The following is a 25,623-nucleotide window of genomic DNA, read 5'->3' as shown; positions in this document are numbered from 1 at the left end:
TACTTTGCATTAGAGCTTGATGTCACGTCCCTAGTCTTAAACTAAGCGCACGTGCGGTACTTGGCAACTCGCTCACGATCTTGCACAACTTGCTCGCGTTCTTGCTATGCCAAGTCAGTCGTATTACACTAAAGATCGCTAAGGAACGTTAGAACACATGAGAATTGCCAAAGGAAGCTTTTGTATTAGAGAGAACTTTGTTTTGCTTGGTTGATGAATTACAAATGAACGCCCCCTATTTATACTAATCACCTAGGGGCTAGTATGTAAATAATAATTGTTCTACAAGTCCTTTCATATTTACAACTAAGTCCCTTCTCTAGAATATTCTACACAACTAGATTCTTCTAAGGACTTTCCTAACAATTCTATAGGGTTTTAGGGTCTTCCTAAGGAAACCTCTATATTTCTCTAGAATCTTCCTACAAATGCATAAATATCTAGAACATTTCCAAGGAAATTCTCCATAGTTCTAGAATATTCCATCAAGATCTTTTCCCTAACTTATGTAACCATCCCATATGGCAAAAATATATGTCAAGTGGCACCTACGTAGCATGATGATGTGGCGGGTCATGACACTCTCCCCCACCCAATTTTGTGCCGCCCTCGGCACAAAGCATCGACACATATGCGCGCACCTCGCATTGGCGTCGCCAGAGATCTTTGTCCATTAGCCATGATGCCCTATGAAGCGGTTCTCCTTCCCATTTCACAAGGTACTGGCTACCTTTCTTCTTACGCCATTTGTACTTTGGACAGCTAGCAATGATGGCCTCCATCCTCCGCCCATTGGATGCCCCTCCTTGCTCTTGGTCTGAATCTTCCCATGACTCAACCAAGTCTAGCAGCTTCTCAAGCATCGAGTCTATGTTTCCACTCCCTATTTGGCTGCCCTCCGTAGTCCAGCCTTACTGGCAAACTTGAACCCTCTGCTTGGTGCATCGTCTGAGTTCGATAGCATGTCATCACTTTATAACTCGTCATCCTCTTCAACTATGTCCGTCCAACTTTTCTTGTTGCCACCATGCTCCATTTGCATGATGCCAAGATATGCTTTGGAATCCCTTACTTTCGACTTAGATTCCAAGCGCATCCCTCCAATACAGGCGGTTCCCCCTGTATCATCCTTATGTGCTTGAGCAAACTTCCCTATCATTGCTACAAGCTTCCCCAACTCTGAGCATTCACTTGCCCGATGTGATCCTTCACAGAAGTAACACCCTCCTTTAGGCACGTACTCCTTATCATTTTTCCGGCCCCTTGCCGTTTCTCTTGGACCCATGTCCGTTATGGGATGGCCCCTTGCCATTACCCGTGTATACCTCGGTTATGCTTTTCCCGTTGTCCTCATCATGATCTCCCTCATCCCTCTCGGTGTTGCCTTCTTTGGACTTGGCAGGCTCCATCTTGAAGTCAACAAGTGACTAGGCTACTCCGATGGCCCCATTCACGTTGGCTATTTGATGTCTTCTTAATTTATGCTTTGCCCAATTTTGCAACCCATCCATGAAGTAGAAGAGGAAATCTTCCTCGGACAATGACGAGATTTGCAGCATTAAGGTAGTGAACTCGCGTACATACTCCCGAATTGTGGCCTCTGTCGGAGCTCCCTTAGCTTCCGCCAGTCTGCCACCTCGCGTGCAGCCCGTGCACAACCATACTGCTTTCGCTTAGGGACCTTTGCATTGATCCCTTTTGCAAGTATCAAGCCCTTGGTAATTTCGGCCATGGTTCCTACAAAATTTCCTTCTAGCAATCTCTTGTATTCTTTCTAACATTCCTTAGTCATAATTTTTGCTCTGATACCACGTTGTCACGTCCCTAGTCGTAAATTAAGCGCACGTGCGGCACTTGGCAACTCGCTCACGATCTTGCACAACTTGCTCGCGTTCTTGCTATGCCAAGTCAGTCGTACTACACTAAAGATCGCTAAGGAACGTTAGAACACATGAGAATTGCCAAAGGAAACTTTTGTATTAGAGAAAACCTTGTTTTGCTTGGTTGATGAATTACAAATGAATGCCCCCTATTTATACTAATCACTTAGGGGCTAGTATGTAAATAATAATTGTTCTACAAGTCCTTCCATATTTACAACTAAGTCCATTCTCTAGAATATTCTACACAGCTAGATTCTTCTAAGGACTTTCCTAAGAATTCTATAGGGTTCTAAGTCTTCCTAAGGAAACCTCTATACGCCTCTAGAACCTTCCTACAAATGCATAAATATCTAGAACATTTCCAAGGAAATTCTCCATAGTTCTAGAATATTCCACCAAGATCTTTTCCCTAACTTATGTAACCATTCCATATGGCAAAAATATATGCCAAGTAGCACCTACATAGCATGATGATGTGGCAGGTCATGACATTGAGCTCTCTATGATTAAGAGTTTAACGAGTTTGAATCTCACTAATATATTGCTGATTATCCAAAGAAATCGAAATTGTGCCGCATGTGAGTATGTGACTATGCAACTCCAAAACAAACTTATTCCAGTTATTATCACAATCACAAGTTTGATCTGAATTATATAGCCTCTAATTTAGTCAGATCTCTACGAGAAAAAATTGTTACAACAATCAAAATCATGACAAGTATGGTTAGGATATACAGATATTTGCAGCTTCTTCCGCTAGCCTGCTGTAAAGTGCAGAATCTCCACTAACAGACAAATCAAAAGGCGAAAATGAATTTGTATTGGAAAACAAAATAATCTGCTTCTGTAACATCAAGAATGCAAACTCCTTGCAAGAAAATGTCTTTATAACTAAGACTTGATGGATTCATATTTCTCACCAACTGCTCCACCTTTATCCTTCTGGAACTGGATATATCGTAATGTGCTTGCAAGGAAAGCATCTGCAGCAGGATCCGAAGTTGTATTTTCACTTTGCATTTCAGTTGTTATTAGCTCAATTAGGCTTTGGATGGATGCAACAGTGATCTGTGTCACCCCCTTCTCAAAGAAATATAAATACCTGAGATCATACAAATGATTAAGTGTATCTATCGTTAATGACCTGCAAAACAGAGACCGTCGCCAAGAAAGGTAAACAAACAATGATGTATAGTGTAGTTTTACTTGTTTAGAATTTCTATAAAGAGCAAGACCGATCCACTGCTGCCTCGGGTTGCATTGGACATTTGTTGAGCGGCATTCGCAATTCTTAAAGCCCGTTTTAAGCAAAGCAAAACCCTGGATGAATGAAAAAGAAACAACCACATAAGAACAGGAAAGGCTACAAAAAAACTTGAAATCGAGCAGAACTCAAAGGGGCAAAACTCAGTCAGGGAAGACCCACAAATACATAAATCACATCTCATGCTGGTATAAACCCAGGCTAATAAATGTTCATAATAAGAGAGGCACGGGAGGCCAAATGTAAATTTCATCCCTCATGTGCATGGCAGAGTTACGAACCTCTCTCCATCCTTGATGTTGTCCTGATCATCAACCCAGAAAAGATGCGAACAGGAGTAGACAGCCTTGCACTGATCAGGCTTCTTCAGGAGTTTTGCCGAGTACTGGAGGATATCAAGAAAAGGAGGAGGAAATGGTTACAATCATAGAATGACGAAGCTGAAATCAGGAATAAGAAAATAAGAGGTGGTAAAATAGTTACCCCCGTGGCCTTGTGTGTTAATGTGTCCCTGTTCTCAACACCAAAGACGTGCATTCTCTGAAGAGTTCCTATAATTAAGTGTATTGCAGTCACCTGAGCTTTGGAGTCCTATCAAACCATTCAACTGGAATTAGAAAAATCAAGCAATGCATGAAATGCACAATAAATGTAGATATATCGAAATACCAGGAAGTCAAGCAAATAGAAATCATGATAAAGTAATGATAAAATGAGCAAATCCTACCGAAATTTCTTCTTCGTATAGTATATAAGCTTGGGTGAAAAATTCGTAGGCAACAGGCTCTAGGTCAGCGTCATTGGCAGCCTGAGCAACACACATGGCAGTAAACCCATATTTTTTAGAATTTGTGATTCCACAATCTTACACAAATCCAAGGATAAATTAATGTACCTCAGCACACTCCAAGTACAACCTCAATGATAGTTCAGGTACTGGAACACTTGAGAGAGCCTCAATTATCTGGAATACGGTATATGCAATTTATAAGTAATAACAATTGCCTCAGCAGTTAGCACAATCATGAGTATCACAGAACAATTGAAAATGAAGGAATAGAAGCTAAATAAAGAAAAGGGATATAAGAGACATAAAGCTGATTTATTTTTTTGGTCTTTTGACTGAGAATCATAATAGCTTTAGTCGAGAGCTTGAAATGCAATGCATCACATTTGACCAAATAACTCATATAACCCCATTCAGCTATATTACCAGATTTAAAATCTGAAAAATTTTCTTAGGCATAGCAGATGCCTCTTCCTCTGGAGCATTTTCATCTTGGTTCTGCAGTCGCCTAACCAACTGAAAAGAAGGAAATTTACAACATCAGTAACTCAACAGAAACTTCAGTTCTGTATGACACTGGAAACTCTCTCCCTGAGAAAAGGGGGAGGGGGTTGATTTCCTTTTTCTGTTATTTAATCCTTTGAACAAGCAGTTGCATTGGGAAAGGATCATCTTAAAATGCACATTCAAAAATTTTGTAACTTAAATTATTTCTTTTTAAGAATAAAAAGCATGGGCCATTCATCACCACTTCACCCCTTTTGTAGTCCTTGAGTGGTCAATTCATACCTTAAGAGAATTGAAAATAAGGGGAGGGACAGTAAAGGGAAGCCTCTTCGGTCCTCCTGTCAGAATATGCTTCTTCACAGTAGAAATTATCTGCAAATCAGCAATTAGCAAACCATATCAAATCTGAAAAGCAAGAAGCCAACAGCTATAGCCAGAGATAAACCTTATGGCTACATAGATATGTAACACCGGATTGAAGCATTTTATTTTGCACCAACAAACATATAAAAGAAAATAAGAACATCACACTTTTCTACTTGCTAGAGGAATGAAAATTTCATTCTCAATTTAACAAGAATTTTTATGTCAATCTTGAATTGAATTTACAGCTGGTGAAGCTTTGGCACGTCAATCATGTCATATCAATCTCTACAGCTACTGCTTCATTTAACTGACTTCATTCCCAATTTCTTTTTTCATATTTCCCTTATTAACTACGAAGAGCAAGGAGATTTTTTGAGAGACCATCTCCCCATAAAACAACTGCTCTCTGTGGTCCCATTTCAAAGCAGTTTTGTCTTTATAAACTCCTTTCTTTGGCAGTTCCATTTGCTTCTAATCTGTTTGTGTCTTAGTTCTTTTCCCTTTATCTCCATGGTTATGTTAATTTATCTACCCCTTGGTGGCAGTTCTAGTCCTAGATCTGAGCATACATATTGCAAATCTAGCTTTTTTTGCCGTGCTCTTGTTGGTAGCAGACTTGTCAGGGAAGGCTTTCAAGCTACTACACCACTTGTTGTGACAAAATCCATCCGGATAGATGCAGAGGCACCAAGCAACAGCGACATTGCTGAAGGATGGTGTAGAGTTGAATGTGAGAACATTGGTAGCACAGATGTATCACGTGGTGTAGTAGCGGATGTAAAGTGTCTTCAGTCTTGTACTCAAGTACCTAAGTGCCTTTTGGCATTCTCATGAATAGAATCTGAGATGGCAACTTATCCCTCTCATATTTTCAAAAAGAAAAGGATCAACAAAAGAAACCATGAAAAGCGAACAGAACCAACAAAAAGCAAAAGCTATCTTGTTTTGGCAGATACTTCATCATTATATGTTTTTTTAACAGTAGATGCACAAGCAAAGGCTTCTCATTACATCAATATCAGAAGGATTCAATAGAACATATCCAACCAATCAGGTGCAACTTAGGTCAAGAGTCATCTTCGTTCTATATCTCTCATTATAAGCTGACTAGGAAGATCAAGGATTGCTGTTATAAGAGATACTTATTTAGCTGATCGGTTGTGCGCACGAGTTTGGTACAGGGGCGAATGTAGGATGAAAGTTACGGGTTCAATTGAGTCCATAACTTTTGACACGGAGCATAAATTTAAATGCAACATCCACAAGAATTGCGAAAAATAGTATATATGAACTCATAAGTTTAAAAATATAGTGGGTTCACGGTTCAATAATAAGAACCTTAAATATTGAACCCAAAAAGTTTAATTTCTGGATCCGCCTCTGGTTGGGTATATATATTGGAGAAAGCATGTCATAGAAAGAAGAGATGAAACAGAGACAACAAAGGTACTTTATCCCAAATGCAAGTGTCCTGGTTTACTTTGTGATGTCCCAAGAAGGTATCAGCCAATGTCCTGGAAAAGATACTATGTTTTTCATTTGTAAAATTACTGTTTAATTATTCCAAATTATGGAAATTGGAAAGATATATGAAACCTACTTTTACACCATTTAATCCCCAAAAGAACAAAAGAAAAAAGTTCTCAATCAACGTCATGCCTATGAAACCATGGCATTCAACTTTGGAACAGAGAAAAACAATTCTAGGCATCTTTAAAGTTTTGATTTAAAACACAGTTGACCACGCTCAACCCCGAACTATAAGAACTACATGATATAACAAACTTTTCCAGCAATAACAAGTAGAGAGGCTAGCCTTCAGAGGAATATGCAAAGAATCTAGAAACAGGTATCACTATACACTCGTTACCTTCAGCATCTCTTCAGGGTCGTCATTGTGAAGCATTTGAATAAGCCGTGCAACAGAGTTCTGCTCTTCCTTGAAATCTTCTTCGTCAAGCTGAAAATGGGAGGTTAAAGAAACTTTGGCTTAATTACATACTGATTTAAGCAAAATAAATTTAAGAAAGCCTAGCCGCTAAGAATAGAGCAGAAAGAAAGTCGGGAGATATGAGGAATCTAATTGCATAAGCAGAGAAGTCCCCAATCACCTCATCATGAAGATTCTCATCCAAATCCCTGATAAGTCCTTTCATTAATTCAAAAAGTGCCTCTACCTGACAGACCAGTAAGTTTGAAGTAATAAAGAGGCTATAGTATTACCCATAAAGAATAATTTAAAGAACTAAAATTAAAAGGAACTAACCTTTTCAGCTGTCGAAATGCAAGTCTTACTTTTTAAAATAGTTTGAACTAAAACATTAGCCATCTCTTTACTAGTTGCATCATCAAGGTGCTCCATAACATGAGGATAATTTGACAGCTTTAATGCAGTATCAATATCCTTATACTTCTCCAGGGGAGCACTTAAAAGAGCCACAATCTGTTTTGTTGCTTTACTGTCTTTGAGCTTTCCTTTACCAGAAAGTTTCTTAACACATGCACCCTAAAGATAAGAATAGAGTGGTCATTAGTAAGTTACAGGTTTCATATGCACAAGGCAGGCAAGCAAGTTATCTAAATGCTCACAGCTTCTAGTCAACCTTCTGTTGTTTCTATTTGTTTCTTCCCTTATTTTTTTTTAATTTTTATTTAATGTTAAACTGTTTCACACGCAATCTTCATTCTGGAATAAGAACAAACATAAATGACATAAACAACCTTATCAAAAACTATTTTAATATAGATAAAAAGAAAAAGGGAAAGAATAAGAGTTGACCTACCAAGATCTGATCCACATAATCAAGACGATCAGGGTGTACATGAAGAGTAAAAGTTAGAAGAGATGAATATAAAGTCACAACTCCAGCAATAGGCATGTCTTCTTGTGCTTCTATCACCTGCACAACAGAGATACGGGCATGATATCCGAACTACTTGAAAAGCCAAAGCCACCATTGATATTGGAAAAAAGATGTATGCAGAATCCCTCCAGTCAGAAAACAGGAAATAAGTTGAAAGAATGTCATGGAAGGTTTGGTGGCCTCTTCATGGAAAGCGCATAAGTTTGGGGAGGCAAAAATTGGAAGAAAATCAGAATCTGTGCATTCATAAATCTAAAGATTACCACTCTATTGTTGTGACAAGCACGGTCTCCATGAATTAACTTTCCAGTGACATCCACAGATCTATGATCAATTTCTATTTCTTGGCTTATTAATTTTTGAATTAGTCAGATAATTGATTCTAGCTTTTAAAGTTCAGTGAGTTCCACTTAATATTCACATGTTGGAGGTAGAAAATCCACGCCTGGGAATATTTTCTTTAAGTACGCCTTCATAAACAAGAATTGCATTTTAGTCAAGGGTAGTTATCTCGTTTACCTTCCCTATGGCATTATTTAGTTTTGCAAAAGCTTCCACTTGGAAAAACTCTGGTAAAACCTGCAGTAACAAATCATTTAGAGACTACATGTAAAAAATCCGATTACAGAAAGTTTATAATGTAATACTTACATCTGTACTTAAAGCAGCATAGTTTGAGAGCCTTTCCATCAGCCGAGCAAGCACCATCTTGATATCAACAGATGGCTGAAATAATGACATAGGAAATGGTGTTCAGAAGTTCAAATTCTCATAGACGTTAAGCATTTAATGGCAGATACTTAGAACTGTCACAGACAGTACAAAGAAAATGAATGTACAAATTTGCATCACCAGTATGACTTTATCAATGGTGACAAAATTATCAAAGATTTTATCAGAAGCCAATAAAAAAAGATAATGAACTTCAGTATAAGGTGGAAACGCTGTAAACAAACAATACTCTTTATAAATCTTCACAACCAAATCTTTCATCTGATATAGCCAACATATTATATTACATTGTTGCAGATATTAAACCAATCCCACTCCTCGGATCCTACCAGGTATGACATTTTTCCTTCTACACTTTTGGTCTATTTAATGAAAAGCTAGTGATACAAAACAGCAAAATAACACACCTGAAGCTGGGGACAAGCACCCAATAATGTTTCAAGAGTTTGTAAGTGATATTCATCAGGGAAGACTTGAATTATGCAATCCATCAAATAGCCCTGTGCAATCTCATCTTTACAGTTGACAACCTAAACACAACCATGAGGTACGCATTTTGAGTCAGAAAATAGTTCACATATGGCTTAAACAAACCATAAAAAGTTATTGAAAGGCCACTACATTCCTAGACCAATCACCTGCTCTAAAATTCTTGGAAGCACAGTCTCTTTGTACATCTCCAGGTCGATTCCTTCTATTTGACTGAGAACATGCAGGTTCTTCCCAACCTACCAAAAGTAAAAGCAAAAAGGAAAATCCTCGCATGAGTGTGCACTTCCATTGCTTATTTGGGTGCTAGTAAACATGATGAAGTAACAGCTCATACGAGATCACGAAGCTCGCTCCTTTCTTTTTCTCGTTTCTCCTTTTCGCGAGCAGGTCCCTGCAGATGAGAAAGCCCGATGCTAGCCTCAACTCATGATCAGCAAAGAGTATGAATCATTCACAAGCATTAAAACACCTGCATGACCACGAATTCTGCCCTCATGATTTCCATTTACCTTCATGACATGCAAGCATTGTGGTACTATGCATGTCAAAGCATGAGAGCATGTTATAGCATCCACAGATGTTTCAACCAACCTGATGTTGCATTCTAACCCAGAGTTTGTTCATTTCCGTGAAATTTTGGAGAACAAACTCTACAGCATCCACAACAGTTTCAGCATCCCTGTGGGAGGGAACAAGACATTAGTGCATCCAACAACAATATTCGTAATACAGGTGAGATTACATATAAAAGAAGCTTAAAATGAAGGTAAGATAGTTTATTATCTTTTTCATTTTCTTTCTTCTGAGTTAAGATCATACTATGTTGACATAGTTGAGGAAATCCTCAATTAATCATTATGGCAGTAAGAAAACAACAACAACCGGTTACCATGAACAACATAATCTACTAGCATCTTTATTTAAATAAATTCAACTTAACACACGGTTACACTGCAGGCACTGCCAATTAGCTTAGTCATGTCAGTGTTTATGTCTTCAGGTTGACACTTCAGCATAGTATTTTTCTCTCTCAAGCACTTATACCTCTCAGCTAGAACATTGTAAACGAAACCCATAAAACTGGACATTGACACATGATTCTTGTAACTAAATTGATGGTAAACCACTGTGGAGCTGAGTAACACCCTTACCCTTCATACTCAGAACCTATATCAGGTAATTTATCCTTGCTGACTTGAGAAAGATAACTCCTCAGGAAGAGTCCGCGCAAAGGATGTTGTATACCACGGCACATTTCAACCAGATCTTTAAGAATATCCCTGGCAGGCGCCTCCTTGGATTTGATGTACACAGACCCCACTGTGCATAGTAGATACCTGAGAAACAAAAAGGCAACATATGAACTGTAGAAATCCTGATGAGCAAATAATAGAAAACAAGATTTAAGACTGGCTTAAAAGCAACCAGATGATAAAATGAACACATCCTCTTTGACATAGGTTAACAACTAAAGAAGAAAGGAAACAATGCAGCTAAGCAGGATTATAACCATTCCACCTTTAATCATGATCTTGAACAAAATTAGTCCGAGTAAAAATCTTCTTTTGATCAATAAAGGTAAAATTTTATTAAAGAATAATGTACAAAAAATTTCTGGAAAAGGATCCTCTGAAGCTGTAAGAATTCCAAGACTCCAGCATTGCATCAATATTAATAGCAAAATCAGCATTGCATCTTAGACATTGTATACATCTATTTTTCAAAAGCGGGATGTTCTCTTCCTTCCCCTCGAAGCATCTTCTGTTTCTCTCAAGCCAAATATTCCACATTATGCATAAATGAGTGGTCTTCCAGGTCTTCCCTTTTATCTCCTTTCCCACTTTTTGACTCTACCAACTATGCAGAATCAGTCTTACATTTGCTTGCATGACCCATTGAACCCCATAAAAATTGAGGAACATGACCACAAAAAAGGAAGTTTTAAGTATCTTGGGTCGATTATCCAGGGAAACGAGGAGATCAACGAGGATGTCACGCACCAGATTGGATGAAACGGAGGTTAGCATCTGGCGTTTTATGTGACAAGAAGGTACCTCGGAACTTAAAGGCAGGCTCTACAAAGCGGTGGTTAGACCGGCCATGTTGTATGGGGCAGAATGTTGGCCAGTCAAGATTGCCCATATCCAGAAGATGAACGTAGCAGAAATTAGGACGTTGAGATGGATGTGCGGGCACACGAGGTTGGATAAGATTAAGAATGAAGATATTTGGGCAAGAGTGGGCGTGGCTCCCATGGAAGACAAAATGCAGGAAGTAAGGCTTAGATCGTTCGAGCACGTGCAGAGGAGAAACCTAGATGCTCCGGTTACGAGGTGCGAGCAGTTGGCTCTGACGGGTATGAGAAGAGGTAGAGGGCGACCTAAGAAGTATTGGGGAGAGGTGATCAGACAGGACATGGCGCGACTCCAGCTCACCGACGACATAGCCCTTAATAGGAAGGTATGGAGGGGGTGCATTAGGGTTGAAGGTTAGCAGGTAATTGAGCGTTTTTCTACTCCGTTCTGTGTGTAAGTCTAGTCGGCCTGTGTCGTGTTTTAGTATGCTAGTGGTACATGTGGTGCTCGTACTATTTTCTAGGACCTTGTCACTGCACTTTTTATTAATATTGTTTTCCAGGTATATTTTCTGGTTCTTAGCTCGTTGGTACTATCTTTCTGGTTATGTTGTTGTTATTATTATATTGTCGCATTTCATCTTCTTGTGTCGAGGGTCTATCGGAAACAGCCTCTCTACCCCAGGGTAGGGGTAAGGTCTGCGTACACACTACCCTCCCAAGACCCTACTTGTGGGAATATACTGGGTTGTTGTTGTTGCACCATACATATTTGCTCAGCAGTAAGTGATTCACCGATTCACCATCCTCTGCATAAATAGCACCAAAATAGATTAAAGCTTATTTTCTGTAACTCTTCCTGTTTTAAGAAAGCCTCAGGTGCTGCTACCCAACCGAAAAAGCAACTTCAGTTGGGGCTTTAGTTTTCCACAGCATTTTCCATGACCAATCTGCACTGTTTGCAGCCATGTTCTTAACCATTAACTGATAGCTCGACTTTACTGAAAATACCATACACTCTTGCCCATCCACACAGAAGGAATCATTCTGGGAGCTTATCGGTAATATGCTCTCAGTAATTTCCAGTAGCTTGTTGAAACTCTCCAACTAAATCCTGAGAAGACCAAGCAATCCCATCCCAACAATCAGCAATGACACAGTTTCCGTTCAGCACCATACTATACAGCTCCGAGACTAAGGCAGCTGAAATATCCTCTCTAAACCATTTCTCTTGCCAGAAATTAATTCTTCCTCCATCTCCAATTTTTAGTCTGGTATACTCTTGGAACTCATCCCACAAACTATTACTTCCCTCCATTCCAATTTATGTGATGGCGTTTGACTTGGCACAGAGTTTAACAAAGATGGAAAGAATGACTTTTAAAACTTATGGTTCAAAATAAGCCAAAAACAATTGTGGCTATAAATCATCTCATAAGGGTAAAATGGGGAGTTTAGAGTTAAGTTGTTACTAAATAAAGAAATGTGTCATTCTTTTTGGGACTGACTAAAAAGGAAAGAGCGTCACATAAATTGGCAAAGAAGGGAGCAATATGCTTCGAATGCAATACCATGGGGAGATGTAATATCAGTTGTATCTCCATACTTCTGTAGTCCGTATTTAACCTTTAAATCTTTACATTGTTCCTTCCCGGTATCAGTCCATCTTCACAGAGAGCAAGCTTTTATTGTGGAGCCCAAGATCCCTGACACCTAAACTTCCCCTTTCCTTACATAACATGACTTTATCCTACTTTATCAAATGCAACTTTTTAGCTTCCTAGTTCCTTCCCATAAGAAGTTGCGTCTGATTCAGTTCAACTATCCTTCTAACTACTTGAACTCCTCTCCCACCAACCCAATCTAAACAAATGAAAAAGGAGCATAATTTCCATTTACCATAAAGAAAGAAAAAAAGGAAAAAAAAAACATTTACTCTTACAGTTTGCTTCAGCAAAAACCAGTCCAAAAATTTATTGATTATCTGAAAGGCTGCTGTTAACTACCCCAAACGGCAGTCCTCTCCCAAAAAATTCAAATAACTTATTGGAAATTTTTCCAGTTTTAATAAAATGTATGCAAGCTCTAGCTTGATTCCCAGTAACCAAACTGTTAAAGCAGCAACACTTGTGTCCATGTGAGTTGTAAAGGCACATCCAACCTATGCTAAACAAAGGTAGAGAGGAGATGTCTGTAAGCAGTTGAGCGCAGGACAACAGTAAGATTAGCATGGCAAAAGAACTTAAAAGAAACACAGCAAAGGCCAAACAGAACGATACTCAAATACTTCGCTTCATGTGTCTCTCTGACACTAGCTGCTCTTTCTACCTAAACTTGTAACTGCTTTCATCAAAGTTAGATGTAAGTTAAAAACTTACTCGCTGAACCCGTTTCTGATTTTCTCTACTGTTTTGGCAATGCTTTTTTGGGTGTAGGTTCCTAATGTTATAACCCATGGAGTATAGTATTCTCCTCCTGACTGTTCGGCCATCATTGATAGTGTTTTCTATATGATTCATTTGAGTCTTTAATCACATGATTTTCCTACGAAACATTATTCCTGACAACCTAAGCGAAAAGTACCTCTCTTTGGAGACATATAATATAGTTAAGCAGTACAAGCTTTAAGCCAATTCACAAACATAAGATCAGTTGCTGAAGAACTACAAGATAAAGCTTTTAAAAAATCGAGCTAAAGCGGAAAATACAGTTGGATCATCACTACAACTTACAGTCTAGGCAAAATATTGCCAGCATGCTGCACGAGTTCATACAACTCAACAATCGAGCAACCCCGCTTCGTCTCCTCCTTAAAGAAAATTTCTAGCTTTCTCAATTCATCAAATGCCCGCATATCTAACAAAGCAATGCGCATTTAAAATTTTAAAAGAATTAAAATTTAAAAAAAAAAAAAAGGAAAAGAAAAGACACAACAATGTTCTAACACCGAGGTTAAGGAGCTTCTAATCAAATGCTGGAATATAAAATTTTCAGCATAACAGCAATGTGCATTTGAAGTTATTGAAAAAACAAAAATAAAAAACAAACAAACAAACAAACAACAGCGATACAGTTTTAATACTGAGGTTAAAGAGCAACAAATCAAATTTTGAAATTAAGTTTCAATTTATTAATTAATCAATAATTAAGATCTGATCAGTGAAAAGTACACACATAGCTCGTAGTATTTGTGAGGGGAAAGCCTTGAAGTTCGGAGCTCCGATAGCATCTGAGCTGAGTATTTGAGTGCATCTTTCAGATTATTCGAATCCTACAATTCAATAACCATAAAAAGAAAAATCAAAATTAGGGTTTATGTAAACCAAATAAAACTGTAATTTCATTGTACATAAAGATATAAAGAAATTTGGGGGAGTTTTGTGAAAATTACAAGAGCGCGATGCATGTAGAAAGCGTTCTGTTGAAGGCCGGCGATTCCAGCTGCTAGAAATTTCTCTTCATCTTCAACTCCGTTAGGGATCATAGCGTTTTTTTATCGATTTCGAGGGGGGAAATTCGCGATCGACGAGTTTTTTGTGGGATTTTATGTTCTTGGTATTGACTTCAGTTTTGGTTGCCATTACTTTGTTCCAACTGCCAGACATAGTACGGGAGCGGGTCGGGGCGGGGCGGGCATCGGGTTCTTTTACGTATCTGAATCAGGCGAAGTACACAAATAGCCATCTTTAGGATCATATTTAATGAATAGCCAAAATTTATAAAGTTCTTAAAATTTAGCTACCTCAAAAATCAACATCAAGTTGAAATCGTGGAAGTTCAAACCTCAGACATACAGGTCTGAAATTTGAAACTCTGCCAAATCCTAACTTCTAAAGTTTGAGAGATTGGACATGAGGCTTGAAGTTAGGCTTCGGCAGATTAACTTTAGATCCACATGTTTGAAGTTTAATTTTGGCAGTTTAAACTTTAGATTGTCGAATTAAGACTTGTACTGTGATTGTTGATAGTATTGGATCATATGATTTGAAATTTATGCATTACTACTGATGGTAGGATAGAATCTCGTATTTTAGTCGTAATTTGCACTCTAATTACCATATTTTACTTGTGTTTGAGCTTGATGATAGTGAATTGCACTTATTATGTGTTTTATACCTTGTAGGAAGTGATTCCGAGTTAAAAAGATAATCGGGAGCTAAATGGAACAAGTTGGAGCTTCGAACACTGAGTAAAAACCCAAGGGATTAAACCGGAATCTCGTTCGGGTGTCGAGAGTCAAATCTGGATATCAAAAATTGAAAAAAAAAGAATTACTCTGAGTAAAGTCTACTACCGCGGCGCATGGGGCGGCGCGGCAGTGTAATTTTACTGTTGTCTGTCAGAATCTGCTTTCTAAACTTCCCGACTAGTGCCCCGCATGGTGCGGCGTTCTAAGAGTATTTTTCCTGTTTCGGTTTGAAAAGGGTAGTTTCGTCTGGGCCCATTCCTACATGGTATAAATACACCAAAAAGACGTTTTTGAAGGGACTTTTGACCTTGGAAGCTTTGGTAGATCATTGGAGGCTATAAGATACAAAATTTCATCATCTTCCCATCAATTCAATACGGGAGTTTGGATTGTAATGTTAGATTGATATTTTCTTACCTTTTAATTATATTTGTGATGACTTCTTCCATGATTATGAAGTAGTTTCCCTTAGGGTTTGACGAATATGGTGTTTTGATTGATATTTGTTAATTTTAATTCTAGTTCTTTGCTTGAATTCGTTTATGGAGCTTTGAATTGTTACAACTTTATTCACCGGTTTATTTAATCGAAAGAAGAATATTTTGGTGATTATCTTTGCGTTATTTGGTTTGGTTTAACTTAGTGATTCTCTGAAGTAATCGAAAAAGCTTGTCGAACTGTTGATTAAATCGAGTTAGGAGAATATTCGAGAGACGTTTTCCTGAAGGCTAATTCATTAACGCATGATTGCATATGTTCAAAGCGCTTATATTAGTTCACCTCGAAGGGTTAAGATTTAATCGAGAGAGGAGTCTTAACTACACGTTTGAACTAATCATCGAGTGAATTTGTGAGAATCATTAGAACATTAGAGTGAATTAAACTAGAGTTGGATCCCAAATAGCTATCTTGCACCTATCTTGTCATGACCCTTATTCCTCACATTGATAAGAAACCAATTCTGTTACTCCTTAGTTCTTTACGGTCAATTGTCAATTGCTTTACTTCGATTCAGACCCCGACTAGCTGAATCATGGAAGTTTCCTTTACCTCATGCTTTTTATTTGTGTGTCATGGGGACATGCCATAATTTAAAGTGTGGGGTGGGGATGTATATATGTACATGTGTGTTTGTTTTCGTTTCTTTTTATTGAAAAAAATATTTGTGACTTTTCCGGACGATGGATGTCCTCGACTGTCTTCTCGAGGGATTAAAGTCGAAGAAAAGAAAAAAATACTCATTTATTTTTGTTTTATTTTCTTAGATAGTGTAACAATTCCCCCTTGGTTTTTCTTTGTGTCGTGGTTCTTTTCCAAGGGTTTTGTTTGAACCGGGTGTAGTTAGTTTTGTTTTTGTTAGGAATTGTAAAGTCTTGTGCTATGTATTAAATGGAGATGACTTTTCTTGACTTTGTTGTGCCTTGAAAGTAGTGAGTGTCTTAGTCGTGACGCTTAGGCTTAGTTCTGACTCTTGGATAAGTGCCTGAATTTTTTTGATTTTGAGGTTGGTTAACTGCTTTGACTAGAGAGCCGAGATAGATCCAGTCCTAAGTGAGTTATATGGTAATGTGTGTGTGAGATTTTTGTGATATCATGTGCATGACAATTGATGTTTAGAACTTGTCCCGTGTGTTTGCAAAGCGAAATAGCAGTCTTATTCAATCTAGGATATGATAGAGGCGTTTCTTTGTTGAGCTACATATATATTCTTACCCACCTAATTAATATGTATCTTAGTTAGCCCATTAGAGCCTGTAATCTTATTTTCTTTGGCAACCACACTACAAGCCTGACCTTTTTTTGTTTGAATTGACCAAAAAAAATTTAACCTTTACCTCTCTTGAGCACTTGAATTTTTTATGAGCTTGTTAAAGGTTAAGTGAAGGTACGGTTGGGTTTTGAGTGGAACTGAGAAAGAAGGAGAAAGGTGCAATGTTTGAGAAAAATTGTGAGAGCCACTTGTAGGGAATTAAAAAAGAAGAAGTTGTGCATGTATTAGAAGAGAAAAGAAATTGATTTCGGGCTAGTGGTAGTTCTCATCTTGTTTGTGCTTAAAGAAATTAGGAGCTTGATGCTATAATGTGTGAAGGTTGGGGTTTGGTTCAACACAAGTGTGGGGTTTAAATTGTGTAATTGTATGTATTAAAGTGCTTAGAGAGGTGTAGTCACTATATCCAAATGTATCCTACCCGTCCTGAAACCTACATTACAACCAAATTAAGTCTTACTTGATCTTTGACTGAATGAGCTCAATTAGTAGAGTATTACACTACGGGCAAGCCTATGGTATGTCTTTTGTGGAACATAAATCTTAATTGCGAGAGTGAGTGAATTCTTTTTATCTTGAGTTCCTAAGTGTTCTTGAAATTTATTGTGTGTGGAACTACTCTCTATTGTTTGTGTGAGGGCACATGATTTGTGAAGAAAAGGTAATATCTTTGGCATCTAAGTTAGAGTAAATGAGTAGGTTTGAAATAAGTGGCGAGTGTGAATCGAGTCTTGAGGCTAGGATGTTATGGAAGGGTGCTTAGTCTGCTTTAAATATTGTCGGCATGATGTGTTAGGGAATTGTCTGATAAGAAGGTCGTCTTTATGTGAAGTGCAGTTTGATTGCTCGAGGACGAGCATTGGTTTGAGTGTGGGGTGTTGATGGTAGACTACAATCCCGTATTTTAATCGTAGTTTGCACTCTAATTATTGTATTTTACTTGTGTTTGAGCTTGAATGATAGTTAATTGTACTTATCATGTGTATTATGCCTTGCAGTAAGTGATTCTCAGTTAAAAAGATAATCGGAGCTAAATCGAACAAGTTCGAGCTTTCAAGTCTGAGTAAAAGCCCAAGGGATTAAATCGGGATCGCGTTCGGGGGTCGAGAGTCAAGTCTGGATATCAAAAAATAAAGAAAATAAATTATTCTGAGAAAAGTCTACTGTCGCGCTACATGGGGCAGCGAGGTAGTATAATTTTGATGTTACCTGTCAGAATCTGCTCTCTAAACTTCCCCACTAGCACCCCGTATGGGACGGTGCATGATGCAGCGCGTGTGTACAAAATTCTTAGAGTATTTTTTCTGTTTCGGATTGGAAAGGGTAGTTTCATCCGGGCCCGTTCCTACATAGTATCAATACACCTAAAAGACGTTGAATGGACTCTTGACCTTAGAAGCTTTGGGAGATCATTGGAGACTACAACACACAGAATTTCATCATCTTTCCATCAATTCAATAGGGGAGTTTGGATTATAACGTTAAATTGATGTTTTCTTACTCTTTAATTATTTTTGTGCCGACTTCTTCCATGATTATGGAGAAGTTTCCTTTAGGGTTTGACGGATATGACATTTTGATTGATATTTGTGAATTTTAACTCTAGTTCTTTGCTTAAATTCGTTTATGGAACTTTGAATTGTTGTAACTTTATCCACCGATTTATTTAATCGCAAGAGGAATATTTTGGTGATTATCTTTACATTATTTGGTTGGTTTAACTCAGTGATTCTCTTAAGCAATCGAAAGAGCTTGTCGAATTGTTGATTAAATCAAGTTAGGAGAATATTCGAGAGACGTTTTCCTGAAGACTAATCCATGAACGCATGCTTGCATATGTTCAAAGTGCTTATATTAGTTCACCTCGTAGGGTTAAAATTTAATCAAGAGAGAGGAGTCTTGACTACACGTTTGAACTAATTATCGAGTGAATTCGTGAGAATCATTAGAATATTAGAGTGAATTAAACTAGAGTTGAATTCCAAATAGCTATCTTGCACCTATCCTGACATGACCCTTATTCCTCACATTGATAAAAACTCAATTCTTCTACTCTCTAGTTCTTTGCAGTCAATTGTCAATTGTTTTACTTTAGTAGTTCCTAATCATTCCAATCAAGTTTTGATCATCCTGAATAGCAGTTAAACCAAGAATTACTAGAGCATTATTTAAATTCAATCTTTGTGGAAACGATAATCATACTATACTATCTTTGTCTAGCGAGCATCAATTTCATATTGTGTACTGCTGTCGTCGACTAATTATCGTAGAAGGAACCTTATTGAAATCATACAAGATTTAATTATAAACTCTAATATTGATATCGAAAGGAACGAACTCTAATAGGTTAATTTTGTATATTCGATCTTGCAGTTGTCATCCTATCTTCGACTATGATTAGAAAAAATGAATAACAAGTTAATTTGGAGAGAAGAAAAAATGGTTGTCCTTTTGATCAGGTGATGTGGGACATAGAAGAAAGATGTCTTAACTAGTTTTTTTATTGATTAATTTTATAACTCTTACTCTGAAGTTTCTTATGTGTTAATTCAGAATGAAATATTCTTATTGTTTTAAAATAGTTTTTTATTTACTCTTATAAAAATGTTCTGTTATATTAAAAAAGTTATTTTAATTTAGACATAATAATAAGTTGGGTTTGTGATAATTTATATAATATTAATGTTGACCCTTGATAGGAGGGTGCGGAGGTCAAAAATTAGGATAGAATTGGTTAGTAAGTAGTGGGAATAGAACCAGTGACCTTACAAAGGTTTTGAACCTCTTTGACCACTAAGCTACGTTTTTGGCTTTTGTCAAAGGGATTCAAAACATAATATATAAAGGCAAAAAACAGATTTTGTCTTATATATACAGTGTAATTTTTCGGCGAAGAGGGCTCGGGTGAACACCCTTTCGCCCTCCTAGATCCGCCCCTGTTAATGTATGATCAGATCTTGTACTAAATATAGAACTATTATGTTTAAACCCTACTCCCCTATTCTCCTACCAATTTCTACAGTTTGTGATTCTTTTGTGACTATTCTTCACCATCCCCTCTATACCCTTCTATTCTTCTTCTTTAAGTCTCTTTCATGCAAGAAGTTAAAATAAAATACTTTCTCCGGTTCATAATAAGTGACTAATTTATTTTTTTATTATGGTTCAAAATAAGTATCCATTTATATAATCAAGAAAAAATTCAATTTGTTTTTCCAAAATTATCCTTATGTATGTATCCCTAAAAAGTCATTTACTCCCTAAAAATTCAATTTGGAAGAAGATGTATGCTTTGAAGAAGAAAGATCCATGATTTTCACTAAACAGATTTAAAATATAAAAAAGTAAATACTCGAAAAAGAAAAAAAATTACCTATATATACCTTTTTTTTGGTCCAAAAAAAAATTACAATTAACTAATTTCCATTTATAAACTACCAAAGATAGGCATTCGGAAATAATAATGACATTTGACAGCTCCTAATTCCTACCGTATATATCATTCTCCTTTCCCTCAATTTACGCAAAAATCTGGAAAACTGATAAATTAAAAACCATGAACACTATCACATCATTCTCAGTTAAGCAAGCATATATGACTGCAAATTTGAATTTGAATTTGAACAGTATAAAATGAATCTTAATACAATAATTCATTTATTTTTAAAAAGTGTACGATAAAAAATATTCCTAACCAGCTTTGGTGTTGAACACCAACTTCTCTAGAGGATCGTCATCGAAATCGTCGATTAGCTTTTCCAGTTAATAAGTACCACTTTTTCCCCTGCTTTTTCTATTATGCATGTGATTAATGTGACACATTTACAACTTTAAGTCAGTGTGTACATCTATGTTGATTGTGAGAGTTTAATAGTCTCTACATCTAAAATGACACCTCAACTTGTACCGTTTTGCAAAGTCAGTTCTTCTGACTCTTAATTTTTTTGAATACTTTAGTTTTAAAAGGTCCACGAGAAAGATATATTATTAATTACCATAATTATTTAGTAGTCTACGTGAATTATAGTTAGAAAGTTGAATCTATTTCAATAATCTAATGTTTGGAGATCTTGATTTGGTAAATTAGTTCTGCAAATTACCAGGTCTAATATCCAAGGCTCTAAAGAAATAACAGCAATTCCTATGCTCGATTGCTCGTATACCTAAAGCATCACCATTATGTTTTCAAACAATCAATAAACTCATTGAAAAGTATTTGATTACAAGAACCCATCGGTAACAATGTGTACTCTAATTTTACTTGAAATTGGACACAGTTGCAAGATATCAATAGAAAATGCAACATTGATGAGAAATTCAAAAGTTACTTTATTTCAATATGTAATATGCTTCACACATGTGGAATACCCTCTATTAAGTATCTTTCTCAGCTTCGGAACGCAACTCTTGTAGATAATATGAAGGGTGTAACAGACAAGCAACTCCCAAAACCAAATAAATAGAACTTATATAGAACTATACACAAGCCCAGTCTCCATATTATTCGCAAGAACCTTCAAACCTTTTCTAGACCTAGCAATCTTCAACCACCTTCAATGAGTGCCCTGGGTAATATTACAAAACTGCACCCGATCCATATCGCTATCAAAGATGAAATGGAGATAAGATTCCTACTATACACATATCAGGAGACAAGAACACCAGAATTTAACGGAGTTTATTCTGAGCAACAGCCTGGCATAGTTCATCCTCATAGAATAGAACTCTATTAGACCCCAAGGACTTGCATAGGGGCTTTTGTATAACAGATGGAACCAAGCATCTTGAAGGAAATACTGACTCTTGGAAAAGAACAGCTGCAATTTGCCTCATCTCTGTGAACTTGAGACGGGATGGTGGACGTGCACCATGTTTTGGAGCCTTAGGAGTATGAGGAGAGGGGAGCCATGCACCTTTTCCGTCGTCTTTGCTGCAAGTGAGTGGTATATGAGAAAATTCAACAGACATGTCTAATAGCCATCTAGAGGATGCAATGAGTTAAAATATTACCTTACAAATGGCCAGTGATCAGTGGGGAGAGGAGTCATGGTTCTTAACATCTCCTGCCGCATTCTATCTGGAGTAGTATAATTGAAATGGAAAAGCCTTGCCTGAATTACCTATTTAATTTGTACGACTGATTAGATTCCAATATATTTTCCATGTCTAAAATGAGATAAACATGGAGAAAAAGAGAGATAGTGAGCGAGTGACTCACTGCCTTCCTGATTTTTTGAGAGACATGGAAAACTGCTTTGAGTTGGTCGTGGTGCAGATGGCAAAGTATTTTAACCTCAATCAGAAAGTAAAATCTATCAGTCATTTAAACCAGACAATTGAATGTAGCAAAACAGAGAACTTAAAAAGCTAGTTTCCCAAAAAATACACAAGGGCCAAGACTAAGGACCAATTTTCAGCAAACACAGAGCATATTTATACTTTTCTCCTGATGAGTACATTTTGATGTTTTATTGACTCTATGTAAAGAAAAACACGCAAAGATCAACTAACTTTTCATGTTTCACAACACCCAATAGTTTTTGATAATCAATCGCCCAATAGTCTTTGAAATACATGTCATAACTTTCTCCAATCAGCTATTTTCAGCTGATAGCGTAATCCGTCAAATTTATTCAGGTCAAATAATTTCTTTCTTTTTCTTCTTGAAGCATTTTTACCTTTAAGTTATCTTAAATTCGGGTTACTTACACATTTAAACCTAGAGTGAGCAGGTCCTCTGCGTGATGCTATCCAGGAAGCCAATAGGACAGGACAGCAGGGTGAAACCAAAAGGAAAAAGAAAGGTGGCTGGACACAAAATACATCATGAAAGGATTCATATTCTTGCGGGTAAATGACATTCATCAATCCATCAGGGAAAATCAAAGAGATCTAGCCGCTAGGATGTGTTGTGGATGAGATACATTTATGTAGCTTCATTCATGAAAGTTCTCCAAACAAATTAATGAAATCAGATGCTATAAATGAGAAACATTATACTTTCCACATATTCAAAACTGACACAAGAACAATTCCAAGATAGTTAACAGAAGCATATTTCTTTTTTAGTCTTACTAGTAAAACAAACTGCAAAGTCAAACAGTTCAAAACATGCAAGTGGAACAAAATGATTATCAGAATATTAAACATACAAGTATAGCATATGATAAATAAAATGAAAAGGATGAGAACACTCTATACCAGTAAATCCATTGGAAGAGACTCGAGCCTTGACTCCGATGTGCACTCTAATGCACCAGGTGTCTTTGGTGTCATTTGCAAATTCTTCTGCTTGGATACGTCAATGGGTGTATGCATAGCACCATAACAAAACCTCACGGGTGATAAAATTGTCGGAGTTTCACAAACATTATTATTTTGAAGCACAACTTGATCTTTTGTTTCATCTGAAGTAATTACCGCCACCCTTTTCTTCCCAAGATCCGTACAGGATTTAGCGGCCGAAACCTTAGTGTAACGAAGCTGTGCCAAAGCACCTGGTCTCAGATACTTGCCCGTTGTACTCCTCGACCGCCTTTTCTGTTTTGGGGTTTTGGATTGACCATCTTTGGGTGACACTTTACCCATATTATTCTGTTCTAATCTCTACTTCCCAAGCAATTAATCAATTTATCACCTTTATTCCAAATATCTCGACTTTAATCATTTTTTATTATTATTTATCAAATCCAGACCAATTCTAACTTGGATTACCCTTCAACATTCACCTGCAAAGCTAAATTCCGAAAAAAAATCATCACTACTGGAAAAGTTTTCAAATTTTCCAAAAAGTTCAATAACTAATTACCACAAACATAATAGAAAAATCATAAAAATAGAAGCTTTAATTAACTGATTATAAAATTCCTCAGAGGTTATAAAGTAAAATACCTTAAAATTAACTTAATCTCACCAATTTCAATCAGTTCCAGTTTATTTCCCTACAGAACCGAAAACAAAAATCAGCCAAAGCTCACAGCTAAACTGAATAGAAAGATTTCTCAAACGAAGCATATGCTAAGGCACAAGTGTCAAAAATATACATACAGAACTTCAAATGTTCAACAAAAAGATGCAATAACAACAACAACAACAACAACAGAGGAAGATTCAGGATTTAAAATCTGTAGGTTCTAGATTCTAGCCCTTCGGAGTTACTAGGTTCTAAATTTATAATCTATACATATTAAATGGATTTTTAAGACAAATACAAGATTTGAGCCAAAGCTATTGGGTTCTGCCAAGCCAGTACAATAAACAGTACCATCTGCCCCTATGAAACAACAACTCAATCCCAAACAAATTAAGGTCGGCCAAATGAATCTGACAAAAACAACAATTATTCCTCAATCCTTAACTAATTAAGGTCTATTTTATGAATCTTCTACTGTTCCACAAAAAATACAAGTAAAAAAAAGTAATTGCGAAAAACAAAACCAGAATCCATGAAAAAAAACCAAAATAATGAATTTTTAGAACATATATCCAAGATAAATTTAACAAAAATAAATAGAGAAAATAAAATTACGAACCTGAAATGAAGCGGAAAAATGGACTAAAAAAGGCGAGAAGCCAAAACCCTAGCAAAAAAGGGAGAGAAGAGGGAAAATGGGAAGAGGAAAGAGGAGGGAAAATGAGAAAAGGAGTAAGTAATTTAGGGTTTTGGTAAATTAATTAAGCAAAAAAATTATTTGAATTTGTTGTAAATGCCCGCCAAATTTTTCAGCAACTGTTACCAAATATAAAATAAAATAATAAAATAAAATAACTGATGAAGTTGGGGACCACGTATGTGAACTTGGGGGACTGGGCCCGGCCCTCGTGGGGAACTGATATCTGACTGCAACGTGACGAGATCTTATTGGATGTGTTGATAGGATTTTTTGGGCTCAAAGTAGGAATCCGAGGTTCGATATTGACGTGGGATAGTCTCCTACGGCGTAGATGGCGGCAGACTTAGGATTGTAAAATTTTATTTAGATATTGTCTGTCTTTTTTAAAATTTTATTTTGGGAGGGAAAATTTGATTTTGCAATTTGATATGTAATTAGATTTTTTTGTTGTTGTTATAGTAGATATTATCCGTATTTTTTAAAATTATTTTCAGAGGGAGAATATAAGATTTTTTTTTGTCGTAATGGTTATAGTTTAAATGTATCCATTTTTTTAAATTATACTCGTAATGGTTATAGGTTATATATATATATATATATATATATATATATTGGTAATAAGTGTTCAGTTGATCATCCTTTAACCCTGCTTCGCCATATGAAAGCATTTTTTGGTGTTCCTTGTGATATGCATCTAATTTTTTTCAAACTAATAAAGTAATTATGGCTTTCTATGCTATTAATTTTTTTTCATTCTTTTATTTGATCAATAATCCATATGTGAGAAGTAGACGAAATAATTTTCTCTAGTTCAGAATTTCAGATATGTCAACCCTATCAATCATCATTGAATAAATACACCAATAAGAACATTAAATACTAACATGTGAAATAATTTTAAAAATTTTACAAAAAGGGTTTTTTACGTACATATACATTATTGGAAACTTTATTACTCTCTCTACTCAAGTTTCGCTTTAATTACCTCCTATATACAAAATTACCAATTATGTATATTTTTAGGATAATGATAATTAATCAATTCCTACAATCACTCTCACCTCCCCCACGTTTCTCTCTCTGT

The 25,623-nt window shown here is 36.6% G+C and overlaps 2 protein-coding genes across 4 annotated transcripts; both read right to left on the bottom strand.

The window, feature by feature from the left end:
- Positions 1-2,522: 2,522 nt before the first annotated feature.
- On the bottom strand, positions 2,523-14,886 carry LOC107771103 (vacuolar protein sorting-associated protein 35A). Its single transcript, XM_016590426.2, has 23 exons — positions 14,712-14,886; positions 14,361-14,623; positions 14,144-14,240; positions 13,702-13,825; positions 10,047-10,232; positions 9,487-9,574; positions 9,230-9,286; positions 9,042-9,131; positions 8,811-8,933; positions 8,323-8,397; positions 8,191-8,250; positions 7,591-7,707; positions 7,074-7,313; positions 6,919-6,984; positions 6,678-6,767; positions 4,724-4,813; positions 4,361-4,450; positions 4,043-4,111; positions 3,875-3,955; positions 3,631-3,738; positions 3,429-3,532; positions 3,090-3,203; positions 2,523-2,985 (listed from the first exon to the last, which is right to left on the bottom strand). Exons 2-23 carry the CDS (start codon positions 14,451-14,453, stop codon positions 2,775-2,777), a joined length of 2,373 nt encoding a protein of 790 aa, XP_016445912.1. The 5' UTR covers positions 14,454-14,623; positions 14,712-14,886; the 3' UTR covers positions 2,523-2,774.
- Positions 14,887-21,235: 6,349 nt separating this feature from the next.
- On the bottom strand, positions 21,236-24,638 carry LOC107771102 (F-box protein At4g35930-like). Of its 3 annotated transcripts, none has more exons than XM_016590424.2 (6): positions 24,459-24,638; positions 23,818-23,867; positions 23,128-23,662; positions 22,145-22,219; positions 21,937-22,046; positions 21,236-21,856 (listed from the first exon to the last, which is right to left on the bottom strand). In XM_016590424.2, the coding sequence occupies exons 3-6, from the start codon at positions 23,512-23,514 to the stop codon at positions 21,595-21,597; spliced, it is 834 nt and encodes a 277-aa protein (XP_016445910.1). In that variant the 5' UTR covers positions 23,515-23,662; positions 23,818-23,867; positions 24,459-24,638; the 3' UTR covers positions 21,236-21,594. The 3 variants fall into 3 exon arrangements, with proteins under 3 accessions (XP_016445910.1, XP_016445911.1, XP_075098477.1); XM_016590425.2 differs by having other exon boundaries at positions 23,128-23,654; positions 24,459-24,636; XM_075242376.1 differs by lacking the exon at positions 23,818-23,867 and having other exon boundaries at positions 24,459-24,636.
- Between the last annotated feature and the right edge of the window lie 985 nt (positions 24,639-25,623).

This window comes from Nicotiana tabacum, chromosome 21, assembly GCF_000715075.1.
Source record: "Nicotiana tabacum cultivar K326 chromosome 21, ASM71507v2, whole genome shotgun sequence".
Taxonomy (NCBI): Eukaryota; Viridiplantae; Streptophyta; class Magnoliopsida; order Solanales; family Solanaceae; genus Nicotiana; species Nicotiana tabacum.
Note: the sequence above shows the minus strand (reverse complement) of the source record. Positions and strands in the feature narration are given on the sequence as shown.